Source organism: Pan paniscus, chromosome 15 (assembly GCF_029289425.2).
Source record: "Pan paniscus chromosome 15, NHGRI_mPanPan1-v2.0_pri, whole genome shotgun sequence".
NCBI classification, from domain to species: Eukaryota; Metazoa; Chordata; class Mammalia; order Primates; family Hominidae; genus Pan; species Pan paniscus.
This window is the reverse complement of record NC_073264.2, coordinates 82,604,144-82,629,619: the sequence shown is the minus strand read 5'-3', so window position 1 is coordinate 82,629,619 and position 25,476 is coordinate 82,604,144. Positions and strand designations below refer to the sequence as shown.

The 25,476-nt window shown below is 39.9% G+C and overlaps 1 protein-coding gene across 2 annotated transcripts in view; it reads left to right on the top strand.

Moving 5' to 3' along the window:
- Window positions 1–25,476, top strand: part of SEL1L (SEL1L adaptor subunit of SYVN1 ubiquitin ligase) — a 60,832-nt gene that overhangs the window by 15,664 nt on the left and 19,692 nt on the right. The window contains exons 4-11 of one of the 2 annotated variants that reach the window (XM_003808901.5): window positions 11,980–12,147; window positions 13,927–14,032; window positions 15,349–15,511; window positions 18,564–18,617; window positions 18,708–18,767; window positions 19,732–19,813; window positions 20,181–20,335; window positions 23,088–23,144. In XM_003808901.5, coding sequence (XP_003808949.1) covers window positions 11,980–12,147; window positions 13,927–14,032; window positions 15,349–15,511; window positions 18,564–18,617; window positions 18,708–18,767; window positions 19,732–19,813; window positions 20,181–20,335; window positions 23,088–23,144 — 845 coding nt within the window. The remainder of the gene's footprint in view (window positions 1–11,979; window positions 12,148–13,926; window positions 14,033–15,348; window positions 15,512–18,563; window positions 18,618–18,707; window positions 18,768–19,731; window positions 19,814–20,180; window positions 20,336–23,087; window positions 23,145–25,476) is intronic. The other variant, XM_008961021.4, reaches the window with a different exon arrangement.

Sequence of the window (25,476 nt, the reverse complement as noted above, 5' to 3'; positions counted from 1 at the left end):
AAGTGGAAGCTGACCTAAAAGCTTTCCAGGGCTGAGTCAGTCTCATGAGAGTCAGAGTACAAGAAGTTCAGTCCCAGGCCGGGCGCAGTGGCTCATGCCTGTAATCCCAGCACTTTGGGAGGCCAAGGCAGGTGGATCACTTGAGGCCAGGAGTTCAAGACCAGCCTGGCCAATATTGCGAAACCCCATCTCTGCTAAGAATATAAAAAATTAGCCAGGTATGGTGGCATGAGAATCGCTTGAGCCTGGGAGACAGAGGCTGCAGTGAGCCAAGATCATGCCACAGCACTCCAGCCTGGGTGACAGAGTGAGACTGTCTCAAAAAAAAAAGAAGTTCAGTCCCAGAGGGTACACATGGTAACCCTGGAAGCAAACCATCAATTACAGATACTCTGTTTCCAGAACTCAAAAGAGTTCAAATTCCAGTCCTCTCACTGGCAGCAAAAAGCAAGGAAGTTGTGTCCCACTAAACATTTTTTTGCAGCTTCCCCTGATCAGGATTATTCCTCTGGTGTTTACAAAATTACAGGTGTTTAACATTTTATTTTAATTTTTACAATACATCTAGATGCAATAGCCACAAAATATAAAGCCATTTTAAAAATATTCTTCTTTTTCTTTTTTCTCCCTACTGCAGTTTACTCAGCCTCCTAGCAGTAAATTCAGTGTTTGCACTGTTAACATTACAGCTGCCAGGGAAGATCCTGGAATGCAGTGGAGGAAGGGAGGCGGGGGAGGATACTGTAGCAAGAGCAGCAGCCAGGCTGAAAAAAAACTGCTGGATTGTTACCTCCCCCAGTTTTTTTGTTTGTTTTCTGGTTTATCTAAAATTTTGTTCCAGACCAGATTTAACTTTTTAAAGAGAGCAGTTCAAACTTGTAACATTTTTGGTTTGGCCCATCCTTGGGAATTTGGGGGTCCTTTCTCTTCCCATCTAGAAGAGAGAACAAAAACTACAGGCCTCACCTGCAATACACTGCCTTTTCCCTCATTTTAGCCAGCAGGACTAAAAGCAGTCAGGGGCATCCAGCAAGCCAGCTTTCCTGGAGCTGGATCTTTTACTTTCAGATTCTATGGCTCTCAACAAACAGCAGCTCAGCTACTGTTTCATACCGTGGATGACTCCATGACCACTCAGGCCCCAGAGATTCATCATATTCTGCCCTTTAGCCTTCCTCTTCTTAACGCTTTCACCACATATCAGTGAGTCAGGGTCATTCTAGCAAATCCCACTTCTGATGCATCTGTGTCAGGGAACCCCTAAACCATCCCCAGGTTTAATGATTTGGTAGGGGGATTTGACATATAGTTGCCTTCACAGCTATGATTTATTACAGCAAAAGGGGACAAAGCAAAATCAGCACAGGTGCAAGGTACATGGCGGGGAAGTCTGGAGGAAACAAGGTAGAAGCTTCCAAGGGTCCTCTCCCACAGAACTGATGCAGGATCACTTAATTACCCCAGCGGCAAATTGTAACAACGCATGTGAAATGTTGTCTACCAGGGAGGCTCGTTAGAGACCCAGTGCCTGGAGTTTTTATTGAAAACTAGTTTGTAATCACCCTCTGCTAGCATGTACCAAAACTGTAGAATCCCAGAAGAAAAATGGGTAGTATTGCGTGTAAACCACATGTTTGTACGGTTTGGGCTCCGTACACTTTTATAAGTTAGAATGGTGGCGTGTCCGGAATTTGTTCCTTCCAATGCCCAGACTTCAGGGTTGATTCCCTCCTTAAGCAGGGGACAACAAATGGGTAACTTGTTCCCCATATTCATGTAGATAATAGCTCCAGCTTTGGCTAATATATCCCTCCCTAATAAGGGTACTGGGACTTCCAGGCATAACAAAGGCATGTGAAAAGAGCAAAGTCTCCCAATTACAACTGAGGAGGTGGGAGAAATACCTGGTTACAGGCTGTCCCAGGATTCCTTGGTTGGTAGTGGTCCTTGAGGACATTGTCTGGGACAGGATATTAACACTGAGAAGGCCGCAGTGTCCAGGAGGAAGTCAATTTCCTGGCCCTCAATGGTTAAACGTACCCGGGGCTCGGTGAGGGTGATGACGTGAGCTGGTGCTTGGCCTGGGCACCCTCAGTCCTGTTGTTGGATCATCTGGTTGGGGGCTTCTGGTCCAGAGAACCTTTGTCCTCTGGGGCAGTGCACCTTCCAGTGATTGTCTCGGCATAGTGGACATGGGCGAGGGGGCAGCTTGTTTCTCATTGGACAATTTTTTAAAGTGTCCTTGCAAACCACACTGATAACAAGCCCCACCAGGTGATTGGCCTCCTCCATTTTCTGTCCTCTTTGAACCACCAAGGTTTGTTTGTCTGAGGGCCATGACTAAGGCTGCAGCCTTTCTCTGATCTCACTTTTCCTTTTTGGCCTGTTCCTCTTGGTCCCTATTATAGAACACCAAGGTTGCCAGGTTTATTAATGCCTCCAGATTTTGTTCGGGGCCCAGGGCTCACTTTTGGAGCTTTCTTCTGATATCTGCGGCTGATTGGGTAATAAACTTACCCTTTAGAATCAATTGACCCTCAAGTGAGTCGGGTGACAGGGGAATATGTTCTCTTAAGGCCTCTTGAGGAAGGCAGAAGGATTTTCTTCCTTTCCCTGAGTTATGGTGGACATCATTGAATAATTCATGGGCTTTTTCCTAATTTTCCTTAGTCCTTCTAGAACACAGGTCAGCAGATGTTTATGACTCCAGTCCCCATGATCTGAGTCTAGATCCCAGTGGGGATCCATACTGGGGACGGCTTGCTGACTGGTAGGGAATTTGTCCCTTTCTTCAGCTGTCAGTCTATCATTTACTTGACTAAGATACCAGGTGTCTCCAAACTCTCAGGCTGCAGCTAAAGCTGCATTCTTTTCATTAAAAGGCCAGGGTTTGATCTAACAATAACATAACATCTCTCCAAGTGAGATCGAAGGTTTGCCCTAGACCCTATAGGACATCTGTATGCCTATCAGGATCATCTGAAAGCTTCCCCAGGTCTGCCTTGATCTGCTTTAAATCAGAGAGGGAGGAGGGGACATGTACCCAGGTTGGGCCAAATTCCCCTCCCCTACAGCTTGAAGGGGACATAACCAATAGCCTGGGGGGGTTTGTGGTCCTTTGGAGATTTCTTTGCTTGTTTCCTTCTGGGCAGGGGAGATTAGAGGAGGCTTATCATTAATAGGAAGGGGAGCTATAGGGAGGCTAGGATATGGAGGTAAGCTAAGAGGTCCTCCTGTGGGATGTAAATTGTAAGCTTTGCATAGTTGTGGATTCTCCTTCAATGAAAAGAAAGCTTGGACATAAGGTATTTCACTCCATTTGCCTTCCCTCTTACAGAAAAGGTCAAGCTGCAAGATAGTATTGTAATTGATACTTCCCTCAGGTGACCATTTTTCCCCATCAGAGAGAATATTGGGGCCAGGCCATAGTGCAGAAAAAAATGAGCTGCCTCTTTTTCAGGGTTTGTGGGTCAAATTGGTCCCAATGGCTTAGGATGCATTTCAAGGGTGAGCCTATTGATGCCTGTTTCCCATCTGAAAGACAGAACCGCCCACGGTTTTGGTTTGTTTCTCTCCCTGCCCAAGAACCCACAAGGGTCCCTGGACCCTCCGGATCAGAATAGTTGCGCTCACTGACAAAGCAGCAGAAACACTAGTTTTCCTCCTAGACCACAAAGAGGACCAAGGAAGATTGGATTTAGTGGCCCTTACCAACGCATTCTCAAAATCCTGCACTCTTGTCTGTCCTCCTAGACCCCAAAGAGGACTGAGAAAAATCGGATTTAGTGACCCTTAACAACGCATTCTTGAAAAGCTGTTAGAGTCCTGAGCATTCTCCTGTTAGTAGTGGGATTTTACCCATGTCCTATAAAGATGTTATGCCCTGAAAATGAAGTGGAGGGCCATACCCTAAGGGAGGGGAGGGATCTCCAGAGTTGGAAGAGTGATGCCTTTTGTCCTCACTTGAATAGGAAGGATATCATTTCTGAGGCTCCCCATATCCTAGCTTCAGGAATAGCTTTTGTTAGGCCTGCTACCCTGAGGAGGGATCCTAAAATTACAGATAGGCTAGTCCCCCGCCCCGATGGGGCTTTGGGCAAAAATTGTGTCTTTCTGGTTAGTGAGCCCAGGTGCCTAAAGAAGGGAATAGAGTCCTGGAGTATTTACTAGAAATCAGTCTCATAGGAGAAACTAGAAAAGCACCAGAGACAGGGAGTTGTTTTAGAAGCAGGACTAGCCTCAGAGAAGAGAGGCAAGAGGAAGTTTGTCTGACAAGCATTAGGACCCAGGAGGCAAGGGTCAGGATAGATAGGATAGATGGGCAAGTCTCACTTGGGCGACGTGACTTCGAGAGTTCCGCTCATGGCCACAGGGTCAACAAACTTGTCGGGACCCCGGAGCTGAATGGCTTTCCTCTCTGTCCACCCTTGGCTCAGCCCAGAAGTACAGGGAAAGCGGAAGCTGGTTCCAGGCAAACCAACCCTCCCAATTCCGAAGAGTTGGGGGTGGTTAGAGAGCTTTTTCCCAGAAAGCCTGACATCCGTGTCTTTAGTCCGGCGGCCGCGCTAGTCGCTTTTAACTGGCTGACAGGTGCCGGTATTTAGCCCCTGAATTCTAAGGAAAAATAGGACAGAATAGCAAACGAAAGGGGTCTGATGGTACTCACTGCTTGCTGATTGTCCCTTCGTGGGTGCCAAAATGTGTCCAGAATTTATTCCTTCTGGTGGGTTCTTGGTCTCGCTGACTTCAAGAATGAAGCCACGGACTCTCACGGTGAGTGTTACAGTTCTTAAGGTGGCGCGTCTGGAGTTGTTTGTTCCTCCTGTGGGTTCGTGGTCTCACTGACTTCAGGAGTGAAGCCGCAGACCTTCGCAGTGAGTGTTAGAGCTCATAAAGGTAGTGCGGACCCAAAGAGTGAGCAGCAACAAGATTTATTGTGAAGAGCGAAAGAACAAAGCTTTCACAGTGTGGAAGGGGACCCGAGGGGGTTGCCACTGCTGGCTCAGGTGGCCAGCTTTTATTCCCTTATTTGGCCCTGCCCATGTCCTGCTAATTGGTCCATTTTACGGAGCGCTGATTGGTCCATTTTACAGAGAGCTGATTGGTGTGTTTACAAACCTTTAGCTAGACACAGAGCACTGATTGGTGCATTCTTACAGAGTGCTGATTGGTGCATGTACAAACTTTCAGCTAGACACAGAGTGCTGATTGGTGTGTTTACAATCCTTTAGCTAGACAGAAAAGTTCTCCAAGTCCCCACCTGACCCAGAAGCCCAGCTGGCTTCACCTCTCAGTGGGAACCCTTCCAAAATCTAAGTTTGTAGATAGCAGCCGAGGGCCACATGATAAGCGGTCTTTCAAAAGATAACTAGTCAGGCTTGCTGTGTTAACTGTTTTCTGCATATCATCTCAATAAACATTTGTTGATCATGAATGAATAATTAAAAGGCCATCATAAGGAGAATGATTACATTGTGGTATTCCCTATTATAGAATACCCATAGCCATTTTAAAAGGAACAGGTTTTGTTGTAAATAAAAAAATCCATCAGACAATGGCAGAACCAGAAGTTTATTTGGCTCATGTAACTAGAACTCACAGATAGGCAGTTCAGGACTTGTGCCATCAGAGACTCCAGCTCTCCCTTTCTTCCTGTTCAGCTCCTCAGTAGACTGGCTTCATCCTCATGTTTGTTCCATGTGGTCAAATCTGATAGTGGCTGCACCTTCAGGGCCTGGGTCCTCAGGAAGAAGTGTTGCCTGCATCAGAAGAGCAGAAGCATTTTCAGAAGACACTAGGAGAATTCTGAAACTATTTTTCCTGGGGAAGTGGTTCAGAATCAGTAATGAGGCAGTCTGCCCTGTCTGCCACCTACAAGAATGTCAATGATATGTTAAGCAAAAAAATGTCCTATTGAAAAGTAGTTCAGTTAGTATGATCCTGTATTAGTCACAGTTCTCCAGAGAAACAGAACCAAAGGCCATTTGCTTGGAGAATTTCTTCCTCATAGGGTTCAGTCTTCATTCTGCTCAGTCCTTCAACTGATTGGGTGAGGTCTGTCCACATCATGGAGGATAATCTGCTTTACTCAAAGTCCACCAATTTAAATAATTTCATCCAAAAATCACCTTCATAGAAACTTCCAGAACAATGATAAACTCAGTATCTGGGCACTATGGCCCAGCCAGGTTGACACACAAAATTAACCATCACAAATCCTTTATGTGAAGAGAAGCCATTTGTAAAAATAAGTTTGCAAATGAAAAAGGTCCAGAACTTCTTTTTTCACTAACTGTCATTACCTCTTGACAGAAATAACTTGAAGTGATAGGTAAAGATAACTGTCATTTTTCTTTAATTTTGTATACTTTCTTACTGTTTGTCTCTGCAGTAAACACATCCTTATAGCCTTAAAAAAGAAAAATAGAGTAATTGGCATCTTGATCTATTTCAAATGGCACAAAAGGAACTGAGTTTAAACTGACTACATCTTGCTTAAAATTGGGTTCTGAAGCAAGTTTGTTGAGCAACAGAATGGCATTTCTACTTCATTGTTGCTTAAGTGGGGATGGCAGGAAAGGAACGACCTTTAACCTAGCAATCATATTAAACAGAAGATAGAAGAATAGGCAGTTGCCTGCAACAGGTCCTGACTTTCATGAAAAGGCTTTTTTTGTTATTGTTTCTTTGGTTTGATTTGGTTTTACAAGCAAATTATTTGTGCAAGGAAACTCCTTTAGGAGACCATCCTTGTAGATCCCAGCCACACCACAGCTTTGAAAACTCACGTGTCTTTAAAGCCGTTGTTTAGAGAAACCCACTGTTCTTAAATAGCAGCTTTCCTGAGCAAGTTTTACTCTGGATGGTTTTTGACAGTGCCTGTCACCTGATTAATATGAAGTTTGCCACTTTATTCTGGTCACATGGGCCAGTGATTGTGCTGCTTTCTCTTTGTATTTTAAAATGATTAGTTGCTTCTCACAGAAAGAGCTGAGCTTTGTATGAACCGTGATCTTAACGTTTTGTTCATTCTGCATATGAATACATCTTCTGAAAAATACATTTTAATCTGTAAAGCGGTGGCTTTCTTCGTATAGCGTGTTTCTAGACCTTATTTAGCAGTTTTCAACTTTTGGTGAAAGCAGTCTGTAGCAAATTACATACCATTGGTATTTTCCCCAAAATATTACTATAGCATATTCCCAGACAACAGTAAAATATTGCCTGTATCATTTGGCCTATATCACTTACTTTAAGTCAAGTACTTTGTTTCCTTTAAACCATATGTACTGGTGCTTTGTTCATAGTCCTTGGGAGATTTTTTTTGGTGACAATCGTTTGCTTGGTTGAGCTTTTATGTTGGTGTTTACTAAAATTGATGAACACTATGACAGTTGTCTTGAGGTTGGTAGCTTTTTAACATTAAATAATTGTTTCTCAGCTATCTTTGACTACAGGTATATTTGATTCATATGCTACTTAGTACTCTATGTTTGGAAGTACCAGATTGTTTCAGAGAGACAGTCTGATTACATAGATAATTTTCTTATTTAAATATCACCTATGTAAACTGTAAAAGTTCTTAAAATGAGAAATTTGCAAAGCTAAATTATTTTTGTTTATCTGTATAGATCAAGAAATTAACTTTTAGTTTTCTGTTTTGATTTTACAATTTAAAGTGAGAAAAAGATGTGCTTATATTCCCCTAGCCTTTAATTGTCTATATATAGAGAGAGAGAGATCAGCATTCTAGCTATGTTTACCTTTTTTATCTTGTATTCTTTCCTTCAATGTTCAAGCATACTGTAATATCTTATCTGTTAAAAACAAAAATCTTGTATCCCTTAGTCCCCCTCCAGCTACCATCCCACTCCTCTACTCCCCTTTATAGCATAATTCTTTGAAATCGTTCTCTATAATCACTGATTTCCCTTTCTCTCTTCCTGTTCTCTAATCCAGCTCCAGCAAGGCTTGAGCCTCCTCCAGACTGCTAAATCTACTCTTCTCCACTAGTCACATTCTAATTGCTGAATACCTGGTCGGTTCCTGATCCTCATCTTAACCCCTCACTAGTGTTCTTTTCCCTGAAGATACTTTCTTCAGTTGGCTGCTGGTTCCTTAGAATTTGTCTGATCTTGAAACATGAGCTTGCCTCAGGACTCAGCCTTTGATCCTCTTCCCTGGCTCCACTACTCTCTAGGGACCTTTAATTCCTTCCGTGTTGACGATGCCCCGGTTTTCGTTTAATGGCTGCCCCATAGTGTATTTACCCAGTTTCCTATCAGTAGATCTTTGAGTTCATTTGGTTTTATGTTTTTAAAATTAGGATACTGTACAAGTATTCTCTTGTACATAATCTCTTTGTGTGTTTATGGGAGCATTTTTTTAAGTAAACATCCTGGAAGTAGAAAAGCTGGATCTGAAGATATGGACCTTTACATTTTAACAGATATTACCAAATGCCCCCTCTTGAAGAGATTGTATTAATCCATACACTTGCTAAGAGTATGAAAGTGCCTATTTACCCATCTTCTGGCCGACACTGCATATTTTCCGTTTTATTTTGCTTTTTACTTTTTCTTACTTTCTTGACTGATTTTAATTGACTTTGCAAGAGCAGATTTCTACTAGTTGAAGTGTAAAGCATTCTGTTCATTATTACAATAAGTTCTGTACTATAAATATCTTCCTCTTGAGGTCTAAATAGATTGGGATACTGTGTCATTAATTGTAGAGCCAAAATATGATTCATTACCTAGAAAATGTGAATTTTTACATGAAGCTGCAGAACTGAGAACCCATTTTTCCCTTTCATGGTGTCAGATTTGATACTGGTTATCGCTAATTTAAATTGCATAACCTGTCAGCTTCATTATACCGGAGCAGTGATTACCTTGTTTTTAAAATTGATACTCTTCTAGTGGAGGTTTTTAAAAGGATGGCTTTGAAATTATTGCAGGATTTCTCCCTAGAAAGAAAATTAACTGAAATTAAAACTATTGTGAGGAGTTTCTGTTTGAGATAATCGATTTGAAACTAGAGAGTCCCAATCAGTAACTTTTGGAAGATTTTAGAACAAGTTTAAAAGGTAGTAACACTTTCCATATTGTGATTTCCCTTGGAGAAGGTAGCTGAGAGAAACAAATTTTCTTTGTAGTAACTCACTAATGAATTATTTTGACAGGTTGCAGTTTTGACTAAATTGATGAAGCAAGTGCCTCCTGAGGGTTCTTCCTCCTTATGTCAGTGCTGAATCAGCAGTAGATGAAAAACTTTTGTTGTCAAATTTTTTTTACTCTCTCCAGTTTCTTTTCTGTTGTATAGTTCATCACATGAAAGGGAATTATTTCATATATTTGAAACATTTAGAAAATATAAGTTTTGGCAAACTAGAATTCCTATGATAAGTTATTTGTTTTTAAGACAAAGATTTCTATTATCATAGAAGTATTAATTCTTTTAAACCATCATTTGCTATTTAATTTGAAATTCAGGTTTACAAACTGCAGTTCTACAGACGCTTTCTCGGCTCACTGCAACCTCCGCCTCCCAGGTTCAAGTGATCCTCCTGCCTTAGCCTCCCCAGTAGCTGAGACTACAGGCATCCACTGCCACACCCAGCTAATTTTTTGAATTTTTAGTAGAGACAGAGTTTCACCATGTTGCCCAGGCTGGTCTCAAACTCCTGGGTTCAAGTGATCTGCCCACCTCAGCCTCCCAAAGTGCTGGGAATTACAGGCATGAGCCACCGTGCCTGGCTCTCAGACACTGTCTTTCTAAAGCAGCGGCAGATTTGGATCTAGTAGCAGTGTATAGGGATGTCCTTTCCAAATTCTGTAGTCAGAATGACTCCTCTGAAGTTGTTGCTAAAGGATTCCTTGCCTATACATTGCATTAGAGATCTTTTCTTTAAAACATAGACAAAGCAAAGGTAAAAAAAGTTATTTGCCTCTTATTACCAGGATGATGAGTGACATTTACTTGGTGTAAACCATTTGAAATTCATTTTGTCTTTCATAGCTTATTGAAAGTATGTTTTAATTTAGTATTGTAGGATATGTCTTTTTTCACACTGGAAAGATAGAAGGGATACTTTCTAGCCTTCAGAGCAGGGATGCCCATAATAATAGCAGCTGTCATCTCTTGAACTTTTATTACCTAAAGTGATAGGCATCATAATGAGTCCTTTACATGTATTATCTCAGTCAGTCTTTGCAAACAATAAGGACTGTTACTCCTATTTGGAGATAAGGATGTTATCTCTAAGTAATCTTAAGAGATTAAATAATTTGCTCAAAGTGCACAGCTAATAAGTGGTAGGATTTGCATCAAATGTTCTGACCCCAGAATCTATACCCTTCATGACTGAGCTCTGCTACCCAATTAAATTCTCCATGTAAAAGCAACCAGTGGAAGTTGACATGGGCTCCTACCTACTGTGTACGGTTTTAGGCTTAGTCCTGGGCCTCTGGTCTTCTCATATACCTCTCATGCAGCATTCTTATGCATACCCTTGAATTCAAGTGTTATCTGTGTACTGGAGAATTTTTTTTTTTTTTTAGCTATAACTGAAACATGTTTAAGACATTTTCACTTATTTTTTGTTTTTGCTGTTTTTTTGTGTGGGTTTTTTCTTTGTTTTTTGTTTGTTTGTTTTTTTAATAGCCACCTTGAATGTAGCAGTACCTACCCAGTAACCTACTCCTCCTTTAGAATTCTGTATCTTAGTAAGGGCAGCCATCTATGTACCCCTAAAGCACCTGGGTATCTTCCTTGACTCAACTTTCCTCTTATCCACACATCTAGAAAGTGGTACCATATCTACCTTCTTAGCATCACTTGAGTACATCCACATCTTCCATTCCATTCCCCTCTCCGGGCTACCATTGCTTCTCAGACTACTGTTAACAACCTTTAAACTGGTCACCTTGCATCCAGCCTTACTTTTTACATACTTTCCACTCTTTTAATAAAATGTGAGCATGTCACTCCTTTGCAAAACTTTTCAGTGAGTTTCCATTGTTCTCAGGATAAAAGTTCAAACTCCTTATTAAGACATGTAAGGTCTTCCCCAGTCTGTCTTCCTCATGCTGCTTTAGCCTCTTCTGTTGTCCACTTTGCCATTCATTTGATACTTGTCACCTTAGCACCAATCTGTTTGAGTACTCCCACCCACCCCACCCATGAGCCTTTCATTCACTGCTACTCCTGCACGCCCTTCAGGTTCAATTGAAACCTCAGTTCCTGAGAGGGGAGGCTTTCCTTTCCACAGCATCCATCACACATTTGCTTAGTATCTCTCTTCCTGGCTAGGCAGTAAGTTGTGTGTAGCAAAGATCTCTGATGCACCTCATTTCTAGCACCTACCATAATTTTCAACACCTAAGAGATACTCATAAATAATTTATAGAATAAATTACAGATGCAGTCTCTACCCTTAACAAGCTCAAAGTCCGATGGGAACTAGAGTATGGTAAAGAAGTAACTTCCATACATGTGATAAGTACTCTAATAAAATGCCACAGGATTGCAGAGGAGTGTGTGAGTGGTTAGCTTTGCCTTGAGGGGAGCATTTGCCCTTTGTAACTCTGTATTACTGAAGAAATTGACTTACAGCATTCAGAAACGAGAGCTGTGCTGAGCAGTAGAATTGATTCACTTGCATTTTGCCTTATTTTTTGCTTACTTTTTGGGCAGGAGTTTTACAGTAGACCTTTAATATTCTAAGGTTATATATCAGGAACTTCAGAAAGTCTAACCTAGACACAGATGCTATGTAGTCAACTAGCCATGCTCACTAAATTGACTAAACCAAGTCCTCCCTCATCAAAATCATTGCTAGCCCTTTTATGTTCCCAGTTACAAATCAGGCATCATGAATCTTTGCTTCAAATTCCAACAGCCAAAATTGATGGCATTGAATCCATGAATACCAGAGGTGTTGTTTCATGTTTAGATTTTTATTTCTTGTCATTCCAGCTTTGACCGCCATTGAAGGCACAGCACATGGGGAGCCCTGCCACTTCCCTTTTCTTTTCCTAGATAAGGAGTATGATGAATGTACATCAGATGGGAGGGAAGATGGCAGACTGTGGTGTGCTACAACCTATGACTACAAAGCAGATGAAAAGTGGGGCTTTTGTGAAAGTAAGTATTGCTCAGTAGGAGGCAGATCTGCATTGCTTTATGTCTAGGGCAATGTTTTTAAGGCCTTTTTCTAGCCATCCTTTTTCCACATTGGTCAGAAATGGCCAGCATTGCTGATGTCATTACAGCCTTAAAGAGTGGACTTAAGAGTGGGAAACGTGGTGTATTTATTTTCAGGCTGTCACTCAAGTCACACTCACGTTTTATTTAGAGATGGTTTTCCGTTGGTATACACAGGTTGTTTTGTTAAACCCTTCAGGCAGGCTGATAAATTATTAAACATAAAACATTTTGGGGGCAGTAAAGGAAACTGGGCCATTATGGAGAAGGTTAATAGTGATTAGAAGAAAAATAAATAACTTTTTAAAAATACTTAAGGTGAAATATGCTATACCAAGGTAACATTTGACAAATACAGTGTATTTAACCATCTTTAGTATAAATGTCATTATAAAGATGCTGACTCTAAGGAAAGCTATTTTCAGGAAAAACTTTCTAACTATGAAAAAACAACAGAAAATCTTGAACATAACCCCTTAAATACCAATTTTTAAAAAAATAATGGCTGTTATAGAATATTTGGGCAATCCTAAAAGAGCACATCAAATATAGTCCATCTTTAGATGTAGGCCAGCGTGACTGGGTACTCCAGTTAATGCACCAGAATTTTTTTATATTATAAGAAGAATTTGCTTCTGTTTCTATAAATACTGGTTCTAATGAAATATGTTTGTTTTGATGAGTTCTTACAGTAGCAAAATAACTTTTGAAAAATCTATAACAGTTCTATGATTTTCAGTGTTATATCAGTTTGAAAAATTGGTGAACTTGAACATTAAATCAGTTTCTATATTTAATAAAAATCTATTTTTTACTAACTTGTATTATATAGTTAATCAAATATTTTCACCTTGTAAAGATATACAGTATTTCCAATAGAGCTAAAGTGTCCTTTGACCCCAACAGTATTTTTCTGACTACTGTGTTCTTATGTCTTGACCTTATTTTAGCCGACCTTGGCATATTGTGTTAGTCCATTCTCACACTGCTGTAAGGAAATACCTGAGACTGGGAAATTTATTAATAAAGGAGGCTTAATTGGCTCACAGTTCTGCAAGCTGTACAGGAAGCATGATGCTGGTATCTGCTTGGCTTCTTGGGAGGCCTCAGGAAACTTACCATATGAGATGCAGCCGTCTCATATGGTGGGAGCAGGAACGAGAGAGATGATGAGTAGCAAGGTGCCACATACTTTCAAATGACCAGATCTCGTGAGAACTTACTATCACAAGAACAGCACCAAGGGGATGGTGCTAAACCATTCATGAAAAACCACCCCTATGATCTAGTCGCCTCTCACCAGGCCTTACAGGTGAGAGAGATTGTAATCACCAGGGATTACAATTCAGTGTGAGATTTGGTGGGGACACTGATCCAAACCATATCACATATAATCTGAAATTTTAGTTGAATTATATTTAAAAAGTTAGCATTACTAACAGAAAAGTACCCTCTAAGAGTGGCTTGGTATTGGTATTTCTATAAAAAAGTGATTTCAGTGAATTTTATATATGTGTATATATATATATATATATATTTTTTTTAAGTTTTATCTTGTGTCATGTAAAGGCCACACTTAAGTGTTTTTAGAATCATGTTTGGGAATAGTGAAAGATCATTCATTTTGTTTGTATGACTGCCCAAAAGAAAGAATACTAATGGTTGATAATTGATGTAGAATTAAAATCCATTTAAATGCATCTGACGTTTTGTTTTTAGCTGAAGAAGAGGCTGCTAAGAGACGGCAGATGCAGGAAGCAGAAATGATGTATCAAACTGGAATGAAAATCCTTAATGGAAGCAATAAGAAAAGCCAAAAAAGAGAGTAGGTAGCACTGCTAAGTCCACTTTTCCCCCATGACAGGCCATTACTGAGACAAATAGCAACTACATTCTTTAAAAAGTGCACTGCCAGAGACGCAGAAGATTTTTTTAAGTTCCATTACAAAAAAACGTAATATCACTTACGGGCATTAGTAGCATTGCTTTTACCACACTTTAGTTAAGGTAAAATTGTTATACTGATTACAGTAACAAACAGTGAGTAAAATGGCAATGATTGACTCAAGTTGTAGTAGTTTCTAAGAACCAAGCATGCATATACTATTTAGAATTCAAAATGACATAAAACAAAAAGAATTGTTGTCAAGTACGTTTTTGTTTTTGCTTTGTAATTTTTGACTGGAATTTAGGAATTTGTGCTTGGAAAAAACAGAACAAGTGATTATCTCGTAACATCTTATGTCCTTTTAATTTCAGCTGACATTTTTATAGTCTGCAAAGATTTAAAAAGAAAATTGCAACAGTTATTATTAGATCGTATACTGGACACCACCATATTCTCTTATTGCAAATCGGTTAACTTTTTTTAATAGAAGTTTTTAAAATTACTGTTAGTATAATTAGACTATTTCAAGATATTAGGATAACAGGGAGAACTTGTACCTTATATGAAAAACAAAATAGCTAGCCAATCTGGGCAGCATAGTGCAACCCTGTCTCTAAAAAAAATTTAAAAATTAGCCAGGCATGATGGTGCACACTGTGGTCCCTGCTACTTGGGAGGCTGAGGTAGGAGGATCACTTGAACTTGAAAGGTAGAGAGGCTGCAGTGAGCTGTGATCACACCACTGCACTCCAGCCTGGGCAACAGAGGAAGACCCTGTCTCAAAAAAAAATTTTAAAAAGGGATGTTTTTTACATGTATAAGTAATATGACTGAATAGAAATAAGATTATCAGAGGGGGTGGCTAGGTGTGGTGGCTCATGCCTGTAATCCCAACACTTTGGGAGGCTGAGGTGACCAGGAGTTCGAGACCAGCCTGACCAACATGGTGAAACCCCGTCTCTACTAAAAATACAAAATTAGCCAGGCACGGCGGCGCACGCCTGTAATCTCAGCTACTCGGGAGGCTGAGGGAGGAGAATTGCTTGAACCTGGGAGGTGGAGGTTGCAATGAACCAAGATTATGCCATTGCACTCCAGCCGGGACAACAAGAGTGAAACTCCATCTCAAAAAGATTATCAAAGGGGTTTTGTAACATAAGGAGATTATTTATGTTGCGTTTTAGTAGATCAAAAAAACTTAATGGCAGTTTCAAAACATTACTAATTTGGTTTTTAATTGTTTACATTTGAAGAGCATATCGGTATCTCCAAAAGGCAGCAAGCATGAACCATACCAAAGCCCTGGAGAGAGTGTCATATGCTCTTTTATTTGGTGATTACTTGCCACAGAATATCCAGGCAGCGAGAGAGATGTTTGAGAAGCTGACTGAGGAAGGCTCTCCCAAGGGACAGACTGTAAGTACATTCTCAGTGAAGAATCTCTCTGCATGTAACACTTGTTAGTTTTAAAAGCAGTTTACTCTCTCTGTCCTGACTTCTTTTAAAAAGTCAGACTGGAAGATAAATACCAATTTTGTGGCTGACCATTTTATCAGTCTTCTTGGATAGTCTTTTTCCTTAGTCTGGGAACATTTATGGTCATGGAAGACATTTTTGCAGTTGTGCCTTGCCACAATTACATTTGTACTTTTCCAAATTAGATCTGTAGAGAATGAAATATGAAGATAATTACTTTTTATCTGAAATTACTCACCATTGCATTTTTCCAAAGTTCAGATGTTGCAGCTCATGTTAATCGTGGTGTTTTTTTAAATAAGTATTTTATTACAGAAGCAGTACATGTCCATTATAGGAAACTAGAAATACAAACTAACAAAACTAAGAAGTACACATCACATATGTACCACCCAAATATGAGTAATAATATATTAGTGTGCATGCATATCTTTCTGTAATAGATCTTTCTCTTTGTGTATATATACACGATACTTTTATTAAAATGAGATATCACTGTCTATTGTTCTGGAACTTCACCTTTTCATCCCAGCACATTTTAAGTCATATAATACCCACACTATGTTCATATGATGTTGAACCCAAACATTTTCTTTATACCTGTTTTGTCCAAACCGGTATTCAATCCAGGACTCTACCTTACATTTGGTTGTTATCTAGTATACCCCAATCCCTTTTTTGTCTATATTAGAGATAGGGCCAGTTTTTCTGCAGAATATCCTACCTCAGTTTGTTTTCATGGTGGCTTTTAGTTTGTTTCTTCATCACCTGTATTTCCTGTCAATAGGATGTCACAGCTAAAGGCTGATGAATACAAGTAAAATATTTTTGGCTAGACTACATTACAAGGGATGTTCTGTATTCTACATTGTATCACAACAGTTGATAACATATCTGGTTGTTTCCCCATTAATAATGCTAAGATTGACACCTGGATTTAGGGGGCCATCATATTTATTTAAAATTCCTTCAATAATTCAAGCTTATTCAAGCTGCGAGACCTGCTTAAAGATAAGTGAAATATCTAATCACAAGGGAAGTCTGTTTTCAAACTATATAAACAATAACAGGAGTCATAACAGTTGTTTTCTTAGAACTGAATACCTAACAATTCTGCAGCTCTTTCCTCGGTATTTTATTATAAGCAGATTATATCTTAATTGTTCCCCTTTGTTTTCAAAGGTTTTTCTCTTCTTTGCGTGAATCAGTTTATATAAAAACACATATATTCTTATTTTCAGAGGTATTCTGCTCTGAAGAACGGTTTTACTTTATAAGGCATCAGTTCCCTCTAATATTAGAACCTTACAAAGCCACAGCACTTTATATGTTGCAAAGCACCCTCTCCATGAAAATTGGTTCTAGTTGATGCAACAGACAAAACCCGCAAATCACAGTGGCTTAACACTACAGAGAGTTATTTCTTGCTCATACTAGATTTGATGTAGCTCTCCTGTTGGCATCACTCTTTTCTGAGTAGTGACTCCTGGTCATGGGCTGTTTCTATTATGTAGCTACACTGATTGCTACACGGGGCTTCCATGCCATGATGAAGTGAGAAAAGAGAGCCTCAGGATTCATTAGGGTGTTTTCAGGCTTACATCCCTGACAGCCATACCCCAGGCATGTGATTCTACGGAGAGGCTGGAAAACGTAGAGGAGCTCATGATTTCAGTGAGCACTCCAGTCTCTGCCACACCTGCCTTTGTCATGTTAGCTTATACTTTCCTATCATCAAGGATGATCCATAGAAGGCAAAGGGTTGAAAAGGTTGAACTTCACCAATGCATTATTTCTTCCATTTTTGTGTTTTTATTTTTAGAAAATCATGTGTGCTCTAACATTGTAGAGCAGCCTTTCTCCCTTGACCTCTTCAGCTTGACCCCTTGCTCCTCTTTTTATATCTGAGATAGTTTATCTTGGTAATTCATATCTTGTCTGTTTTCATAGTGTATTCCTTTCTGCATATATAGAGAAATATGCTGATGTACCTATAGCGGGAGTTGTCTTCATAATGGCTGTTCATAAAGATAAAGTCATGTTTACATGTATTCAGCTTTGTCTTTCTAGTTAGTATTAAATTGTCCTCAAGCTAAACTTTTTGTCTTGTTTAAAGTTACATTTGGCTGGGCGTGGTGGCTCACGCCTGTAATCCCAGTACTTTGGGAGGCCAAGGCAGGCAGATCACAAGGTCAAGAGTTCAAGACCAGCCTGGCCAACATGGTGAAACCCCGTCTCTACTAAAAATACAAAAAAGAAATTAGCTGGGCATGGTGGCGGCACCTGTAATCCCAACTACTCGGGAGGCTGAGGCAGGAGAATTGCTTGAACCTGGGAGGCAGAGGCTGCAGTGAGCCGAGATTGTACCACTGGTCTCCAGCCTAGGCGACAGAGCAAGACTCTGTCTCGGAAAAAATAAATTAATAAAAATAAAGTTACATTTAATTGTGGCCGGGTACAGTGGCTTACCCCTGTAATCTTAGCAGTTTGGGAGGCTGAGGCGGGTGGATCACTTGAGGTCAATAGTTCAAGACCAGCCTGGCTGACATGGTGAAACCCTGTCTCTCCCAAAAAGTACAAAAACTAGCTGGGTGTGGTGGCATACGCCTCTACATAGTCCCAGCTACTTGGGAGGCTGAGGTGGGAGAACCACTTGAACCCAGTGGGCGGAGGTTGCAGTGAGCCAAGATCGTGCCATTGCACTCCAGCCTGGATGACAGAGTGATACCCTGTCTCAAAAAAAAAAAAAAAAGCCACAAATAAATAAAATTTTTTTTAAATAATGCTACATTTAATTTAATTGTGTAATGTGTAAAACTCTGAATGCTTTTCCAAGGCTCTTTAATCCATGTTTGTACATACTTGAATTCAAATCTTTTAGCATTTAAAGACTCTTGCATTTTTTCATAGTATATAAAACTGTGTCTGTCTGTGTCTGTCTTGGATAAACCTTCACCAAAGCAAGATTTCTTACTTTTATCATCTATTTCAGGCTCTTGGCTTTCTGTATGCCTCTGGACTTGGTGTTAATTCAAGTCAGGCAAAGGTAATACTATTAAAACTTTATTGCATATTACAATTTGAATTGAATAAATGCGTGCCTATGTTCAGTTAAACATGTTTTGTTCTTTCACAGGCTCTTGTATATTATACATTTGGAGCTCTTGGGGGCAATCTAATAGCCCACATGGTTTTGGTAAGTAGACTTTAGTGGAAGGCTAATAATATTAATATCAGAAGAATTTGTGGTTTATAGCGGCCACAACTTTTTCAGCTTTCATGATCCAGATTTGCTTGTATTAAGACCAAATATTCAGTTGAACTTCCTTCAAATTCTTGTTAATGGATATAACACATGGAATCTACATGTAAATTAAAGTTGGTGGAGTCCACAATTTTTCTTTAAAATGATTAGTTTGGCTGATTGCCCCTAAAAAGAGAGATCTGATAAATGGCTCTTTTTAAATTTTCTCTGAGTTGGAATTGTCAGAATCATTTTTTACATTAGATTATCATAATTTTTAAAATTTTTCTTTAGTTTTTCAAAATTTTGTAAATGGTGGCTATAGAAAAACAACATGAAATATTATACAATATTTTGCAACAATGCCCTAAGAATTGTTAAAATTCATGGAGTTGTTTGTGCAGAATGACTCCAGAGAGCTCTACTTTCTGTTTTTTACTCTTCATGATTGGCTGTCTTCTCATTTATTCTGGTCATTTATTGCTAGTGACACTGTGCCTGCTTCCAGTAGTCTCATTTTCCCTGTTTTGCTAATTTGTTACTTTTTCTTTGCTAATTTGGAAGAGTAACTCATTTTTAATAAAATTATGTCTAAGATTAAAACTGGTTCTAAGCAAAAGCCCTTATAATTTTTCTCTTATGAGTAAAATGCACACACTTCAAAAATAAAGTTTATGACATCTATTTTGATTGCTCTAGGAACTATATCATTTATTTCCTTGCTCTTAGCTATGGCCTTCTTGTTGAAGTTGCTGAATCCATTACCTCAAAACCTAACACTTAGCATAAATAAGGTGTTAGTGTACTTGGATCAAATGACAGCAAAATTCTGGGTATGCTTAGCTTTGTTTGTTCCACGAAGAATGACACTGAAGTACGTGAAACTGCTGCCTCCTCACGTGAAGTTGTTTTACAGGGTTACAGATACTGGGCTGGCATCGGCGTCCTCCAGAGTTGTGAATCTGCCCTGACTCACTATCGTCTTGTTGCCAATCATGGTATCTATGTTTCCTCTTTTACCTTTTAGGAAAAAAAAATAAATGGAATTAACTTTAAACATTTCTATTTTTATTGTTCTATTTGAAGTATTATAAATGGCTCTTTTATGTGGACTCATCTTTAAACTAGTAGAGGTTCAGAAGTACTTTTTTCTTTATATAATTTTGCTTTAGGTTCTATTTACGTTGTGAAAAAAAGTTCAATTTATTAATAGATTACTGATTTGCGATCTATATAGACTACTGTAAAAACAGCTTCCTTTAACAATGTGTTCGTCAACGTTTGGCAGCTGGAATTGTACTTCTCTCTCTCTGGAACAATTCTTCTGATTTTCCTCCACCTTATTATTTTATCCCTCTATTTCAGTTGCTAGTGATATCTCGCTAACAGGAGGCTCAGTAGTACAGAGAATACGGCTGCCTGATGAAGTGGAAAATCCAGGAATGAACAGTGGAATGCTAGAAGAAGATTTGATTCAATATTACCAGTTCCTAGCTGAAAAAGGTGATGTACAAGCACAGGTACGTGTTTGAACATCTCACCAAATATCTTTACTGCATTGTATATTGTAATCTGTGGGGGACGGGAGCAAGCACTTATATCTGTAAGTTACATTTTCATTGCCCTGAGCAATTATGAACTACATATTAGAATCACCTGAGCCCCTTAAAAAAAAAAAACCAAGAGTCTCACACTCTCAGGAGATTCCATTTGGGTTAGTGTGGGATGGGGCCTAGGCATTGAGGGTTCCTAAAACTGTCCAGGTGACTCTCCCGTGTACTGCCCCTAAAAAAATCACTGCTTGAACAGAGCAGCATTAACACCGATGATGAAGGCTGTTACTAGAGTCACCAATGATGAAAACTGTCACTTTCTCTAAACAAGAAGTCCCTGGAATATTTGCAATATCAGATGCTCTTCAGAGCTATTTACCATTCATGTTTCTTTGGCTCATCTAAAATCATAATTTCTTCAAGGTCAAGAACAGAAGTAAGCTCGTTTAATGGAAGTTGTATAATGTCCATCAAAGTACCATGTGTGCACACACAGGTTTCGTGGCTTCTTTTGATGTTAAAATAAAAAGAACTTTAACATTTATATTTTTTTCCACTAAGTTTGCAATTATTTCGAATTTAGGACATGTACAGATGAGCATTAGATACTTATTAAGAACAGTTGGTTTTAAGACTAGCAGTGGAGTCTTAAGGGAAAAAAAACGTAGTGAAACGTAGATCTAAATGTTAGCTGATAGAAATTATAATAAACTTGTTCAATTAAACATCTTATTTTTACATTATTGTAAAATTTAGTTTACTTAAAATTTTCTGTTTTACTTGCTTTCTGTGTATCTTGCTTGTTGTGTTTACTCTTCTCTCCTTTCTTGCCCTTTTTTGGTTGAGTGCTTTTTCCTGTTGCATCTCTTCTCCTCTGCCAGCATGATGCTACTCTTGTAGTGGTTATCTAGCGATCACAACATGCATCCTTGACTTATCAAAGTCTGGTACGATGAGCACTTTTACCATTTCCAGGACAGCAGAGATCTCAGAGTATTCTGTGTGTGTTTGATTTTATATATTTTGGTACCATGAGATACTGTTGTTTTGTACAGTCCATATTAATTTACATTTATTTTCAAATTTACCTTTTCATTGCTTTTTATTTATTTTTTTTGTTTTTTATTTTTTGAGACAGATCCTTGCTCTGTTGCCCAGTGCCACTATCTCAGCTCGCTGCAACCTCCGCCTCCAGGGTTCAAGCGATTCTTGTGCCTTAACCTCCCCAAGTAGCTGGGAATGCAGGCATGCACCACCACACCCAGCTAATTTTTGTATTTTTAGTGGAGATGGAGTTTCACCATGTTGGCCAGGCTGATCTTGAACTCCTGGTCTAAGTGATCCCACCCACCTCAGCCTCCCAAAGGCTGGGATTACAGGCATTAGCCACCACACCTAGCCAGCTCTTTATTTCTTACTGTATCTCCCAGCTTCTAGTAAGTTTCCTTTTTTCTGAAGAGCACCCATTTGTGTTTCCTTTAGAGCAGGTTCACTGGGGACAAATTCAGGTTTTTTTTTTGTTTTGTTTTGTTTTTTTGAGACGGAGTCTCGCTCTCGCCCAGGCTGGAGTGCAGCGGTGCAATCTCGGCTCACTGCAAGCCCCGCCTCCCAGGTTCATGCCATTCTCCTGCCTCAGCCTCCCAAGTAGCTGGGACTACAGGCACCCGCTACCATGCCCGGCTAATTTTTTTGTATTTTTAGTAGAGACAGGGTTTCACCATGTTATCCAGGATGGGCTCAATCTCCTGACCTCGTGATCTGCCCGCCTCGGCCTCCCAAAGTGCTGGGATTACAGGCGTGAGGCACCGTGCCCGGCCCAAATTCAGTTTTAATTTATGTGAAAATGCCTTTATTTCACTTCCACTTTAGCAGGATACTTTGTGTTTTTGTTTTTTGTTTTGTTTATTCATTTGTTTGTTTTTTAAGACAAAGTCTTGCTCTGTCACCCAGGATGGAGTGCAGTGGCACGATCTCGGCACCCCTTAACCTCTGCCTCCCAGGTTCGAGCAATTCTCCTGCCTCAGCCTACCAAGTATTTGGGATTACAGACGTCCATCACCACGCCCAGCTAATTTTTGTATTTTTAGTAGAGATGGGATTTCACCATGTTAGCCAGGCTGGTCTTGAACTCCTGACTTTAGATGATCCACCCACCTCAGCCTCCAAAAGTGCTGGGATTACAGGCATGAGCCATCGTGCCTAGCCCGTTTTTTGTTTTTTTGAGAAAACATCTCTCTGTCGCCCAGGCTGGAGTGCAGCAGCACAATCACAGCTCACTGCAGCCTCGACCTCTCCAGGCTCAGGTGATCCTCCCACCTCAGCCTCTCAAGTAGCGGGGACTACAGGCGTATGCTACCACGCCCGGCTAATTTTTCTATTTTTTTGTAGAGACAGGATTTTGCGATGTTGCCCAAGTTGTTCTTCAACTCCTGGGCTCAAGTGATTCACCCATGACCTCCCAAAGTGTTGAGGTTACAGGCATGAGCCACCGCACCTGGCCGCAAATGGTACTTTGCAATTACAAGTACACGTTTTTACTTTTCAAAATTTTTAGGTTAATTAAAGTAGAATAGCATTTTCAGGAGTTAAGACTAAATCTTTTTGTTTTTTGAGTCATGAACAGAAGCCATTTTATGACCAAATCATTTCTTGTTGGTCTGATTTTAATTGTGTGCCAGATGGTACCACTTACTTTTGCCTTGTTTGTGATCATTTTCAGGTTGGTCTTGGACAACTGCACCTGCACGGAGGGCGTGGAGTAGAACAGAATCATCAGGTAACTACCCTGTTCCTAGGGCTTTGCATCTCAGTTATAGCAGGAAATGATGTTCCCAATGTATTTCTTGCTAAGTCAATGCCAGTATCAAACTTCTGTCATTTAAACACCCATCACAAATGAGCTTTCAAGATGTAACCAACCCCTAAGAAAGCTGAAGAATACAAATATTAGTACCTACTATGTGCCATTCACTGGTAGGCATTCACCATGCAATATTGGACAAAATAGTTTTGGTTTTTGACCTTTTGGAGCTTTAACTTTAATAGGAGTATTAGATATTTTTTAAATGATCACACCAAATATAAATTGTGGTTATTCTTACAAAGGAGATTTAAAAGATACAATAATTGGTTAATGGGTAGGAGGTACCGCTTGCCAGGGAAGACTTCTGTAAAGAGAAGTAGAAAACATTGAAGTTGACCCTGGAGATAAGGTCCTTCCAGGCCAAAAAGAACGGTATGTGCATAGGCCCAGAGACAGGAAGGAATATGGCTAGTCTGCCCATACTACAGGAATATGACTGGTCTGCCCATAGTACATGAAACAGAACTGAGATTAAGCAGTGCCTGATCACATCAGCATATCCCTGCAGCACTTCAAGGAGCTACAAAGATCAGCATGTTCAGATTTGAAAACAATGGCTTTGGCTGCAGTATAGAAAATGAATTAGAAGACCCCAAGAATAAAATCAGGCAGATCAGGGAGGGGAATATTCGAGAAGTTCAGGTGAGAGAGAATGTGGCTTGGACTAGAACTACGGTAAAGGAAGATAGTAGTGGATTCAAGCTGTATTTGGTGGTAAATGTAACAGGCCTTAGGGATGGATGGGATATAAGTGAAGGGGAGCTGATACCTTAAGCAACCAGTAAGATGGTATTGCCATTTGCTTAAATTGAGTTGCTGGAGGAGAAGCAAGTTGAGGTCAAGAAGAGAAGATTTTAGGGGTATGTTCAGGCATTGGATAGTGTGTTCAGAGGTAGTCAAATAGACTGGATTGAAGGTGAAAATATAAATTTAGGAGTTGCCATCATCTCGATGGTGTGTGAATCTATGGGAATAGATGAGATTGCTTAGAGAATGCAAAGTGAGAATGGAGTCCAAAACTGAGCCCTGAAGAACTTTAATGTTCAGAAGTCAACTGATAGAAAAATAACCAGCAAAGGAGACTTAGGTGGTACAGGTAGACTTAGGATGGAAACCAGGAGAGTGTGACATCTTGTTAGCCAAGCTAAGAGTCTGTCGAGAAGGAAGCCATGATGGACTCTGCCAAATGTTGCAGAGAAAGGTGGAGTGAGGTGAGCTGAAATTTAGATTGGCAATATGAAGATCATCACTGGCCTTGATGAGCTGTCTTTTTGATGTAGTGTGTGGAAGCCAATTAAGACTAGATTGCAGAGTGAATTGAAGTGCATGTCACCAATTTATTCGAGAAGCTTGGCTGTGAAGGAAAGTAGCTAACAGAACAGTCATCATTGGAGAGAAATTGGGGGTCTAAAGGAGATACATATCTTGTGTGTTTTGGTTTGGGTTTTATTTTTTATTTATTTTATTTATTTATTTATTTTGAGACAGGGTTTCACTCTGTTACCCAAGCTGGAGTGCAGTGGCGCAGTCTCGGCTCACTGCAACCTCCACCTCCTGGGTTCAAGCAATTGTCCTGCGTCAGCCTCCTGAGTAGCTGGGAATACAGGTGCATGCCACCATGTCAGGCTAATTTTTGTATTTTTAGTAGAGACGGAGTTTCACTATATTGGCCAGGCTGGTCTCAAACTCCTGACCTCAAGTGATTTGCCTGTCTTGGCCTCCCAAAGTGCAGGGATTACAGATGAGTTTTATTTTTTGATGATGAGATTATAGAATGTGATTGAGGGGGCACTGGTTCCAAAAGAGGGAGAAGTTAAGTCAGCAAGGAAAATAAGAGGAATAACCAATGGTACAAGGTCCTTAACAAAAATGGGCTGCAATACAGTTGAGAGTGGTGATGATGAATTTTTGCTGATGCTAGTGTGTTTACTTAAGTGATTTTTAAGTAGGGTCAAGAATTTTTCTCTAAACAGTACAAGAGGAATGTATTCCTTTAGACAACAATGAAAATATGCTCCATGTCTTGGAAAGACTTCTAGTTTTTCCTTTCTCCCAGGTTATCATTAGAGAAATAGACCAAAGAAGTCAAGCTGCTCTTAAATGTCTTTTAAGCAGGCTGATGTTCGCTTTGCCTGTAAGTAACAGGAGGCTTGTTGTACCTTACGTTTAGGCAGCACAAGAAATTTCTTTGCATCTATAATTATGCAGATGACTTAATGATAAATGATACTGTTATTTGGTAAAA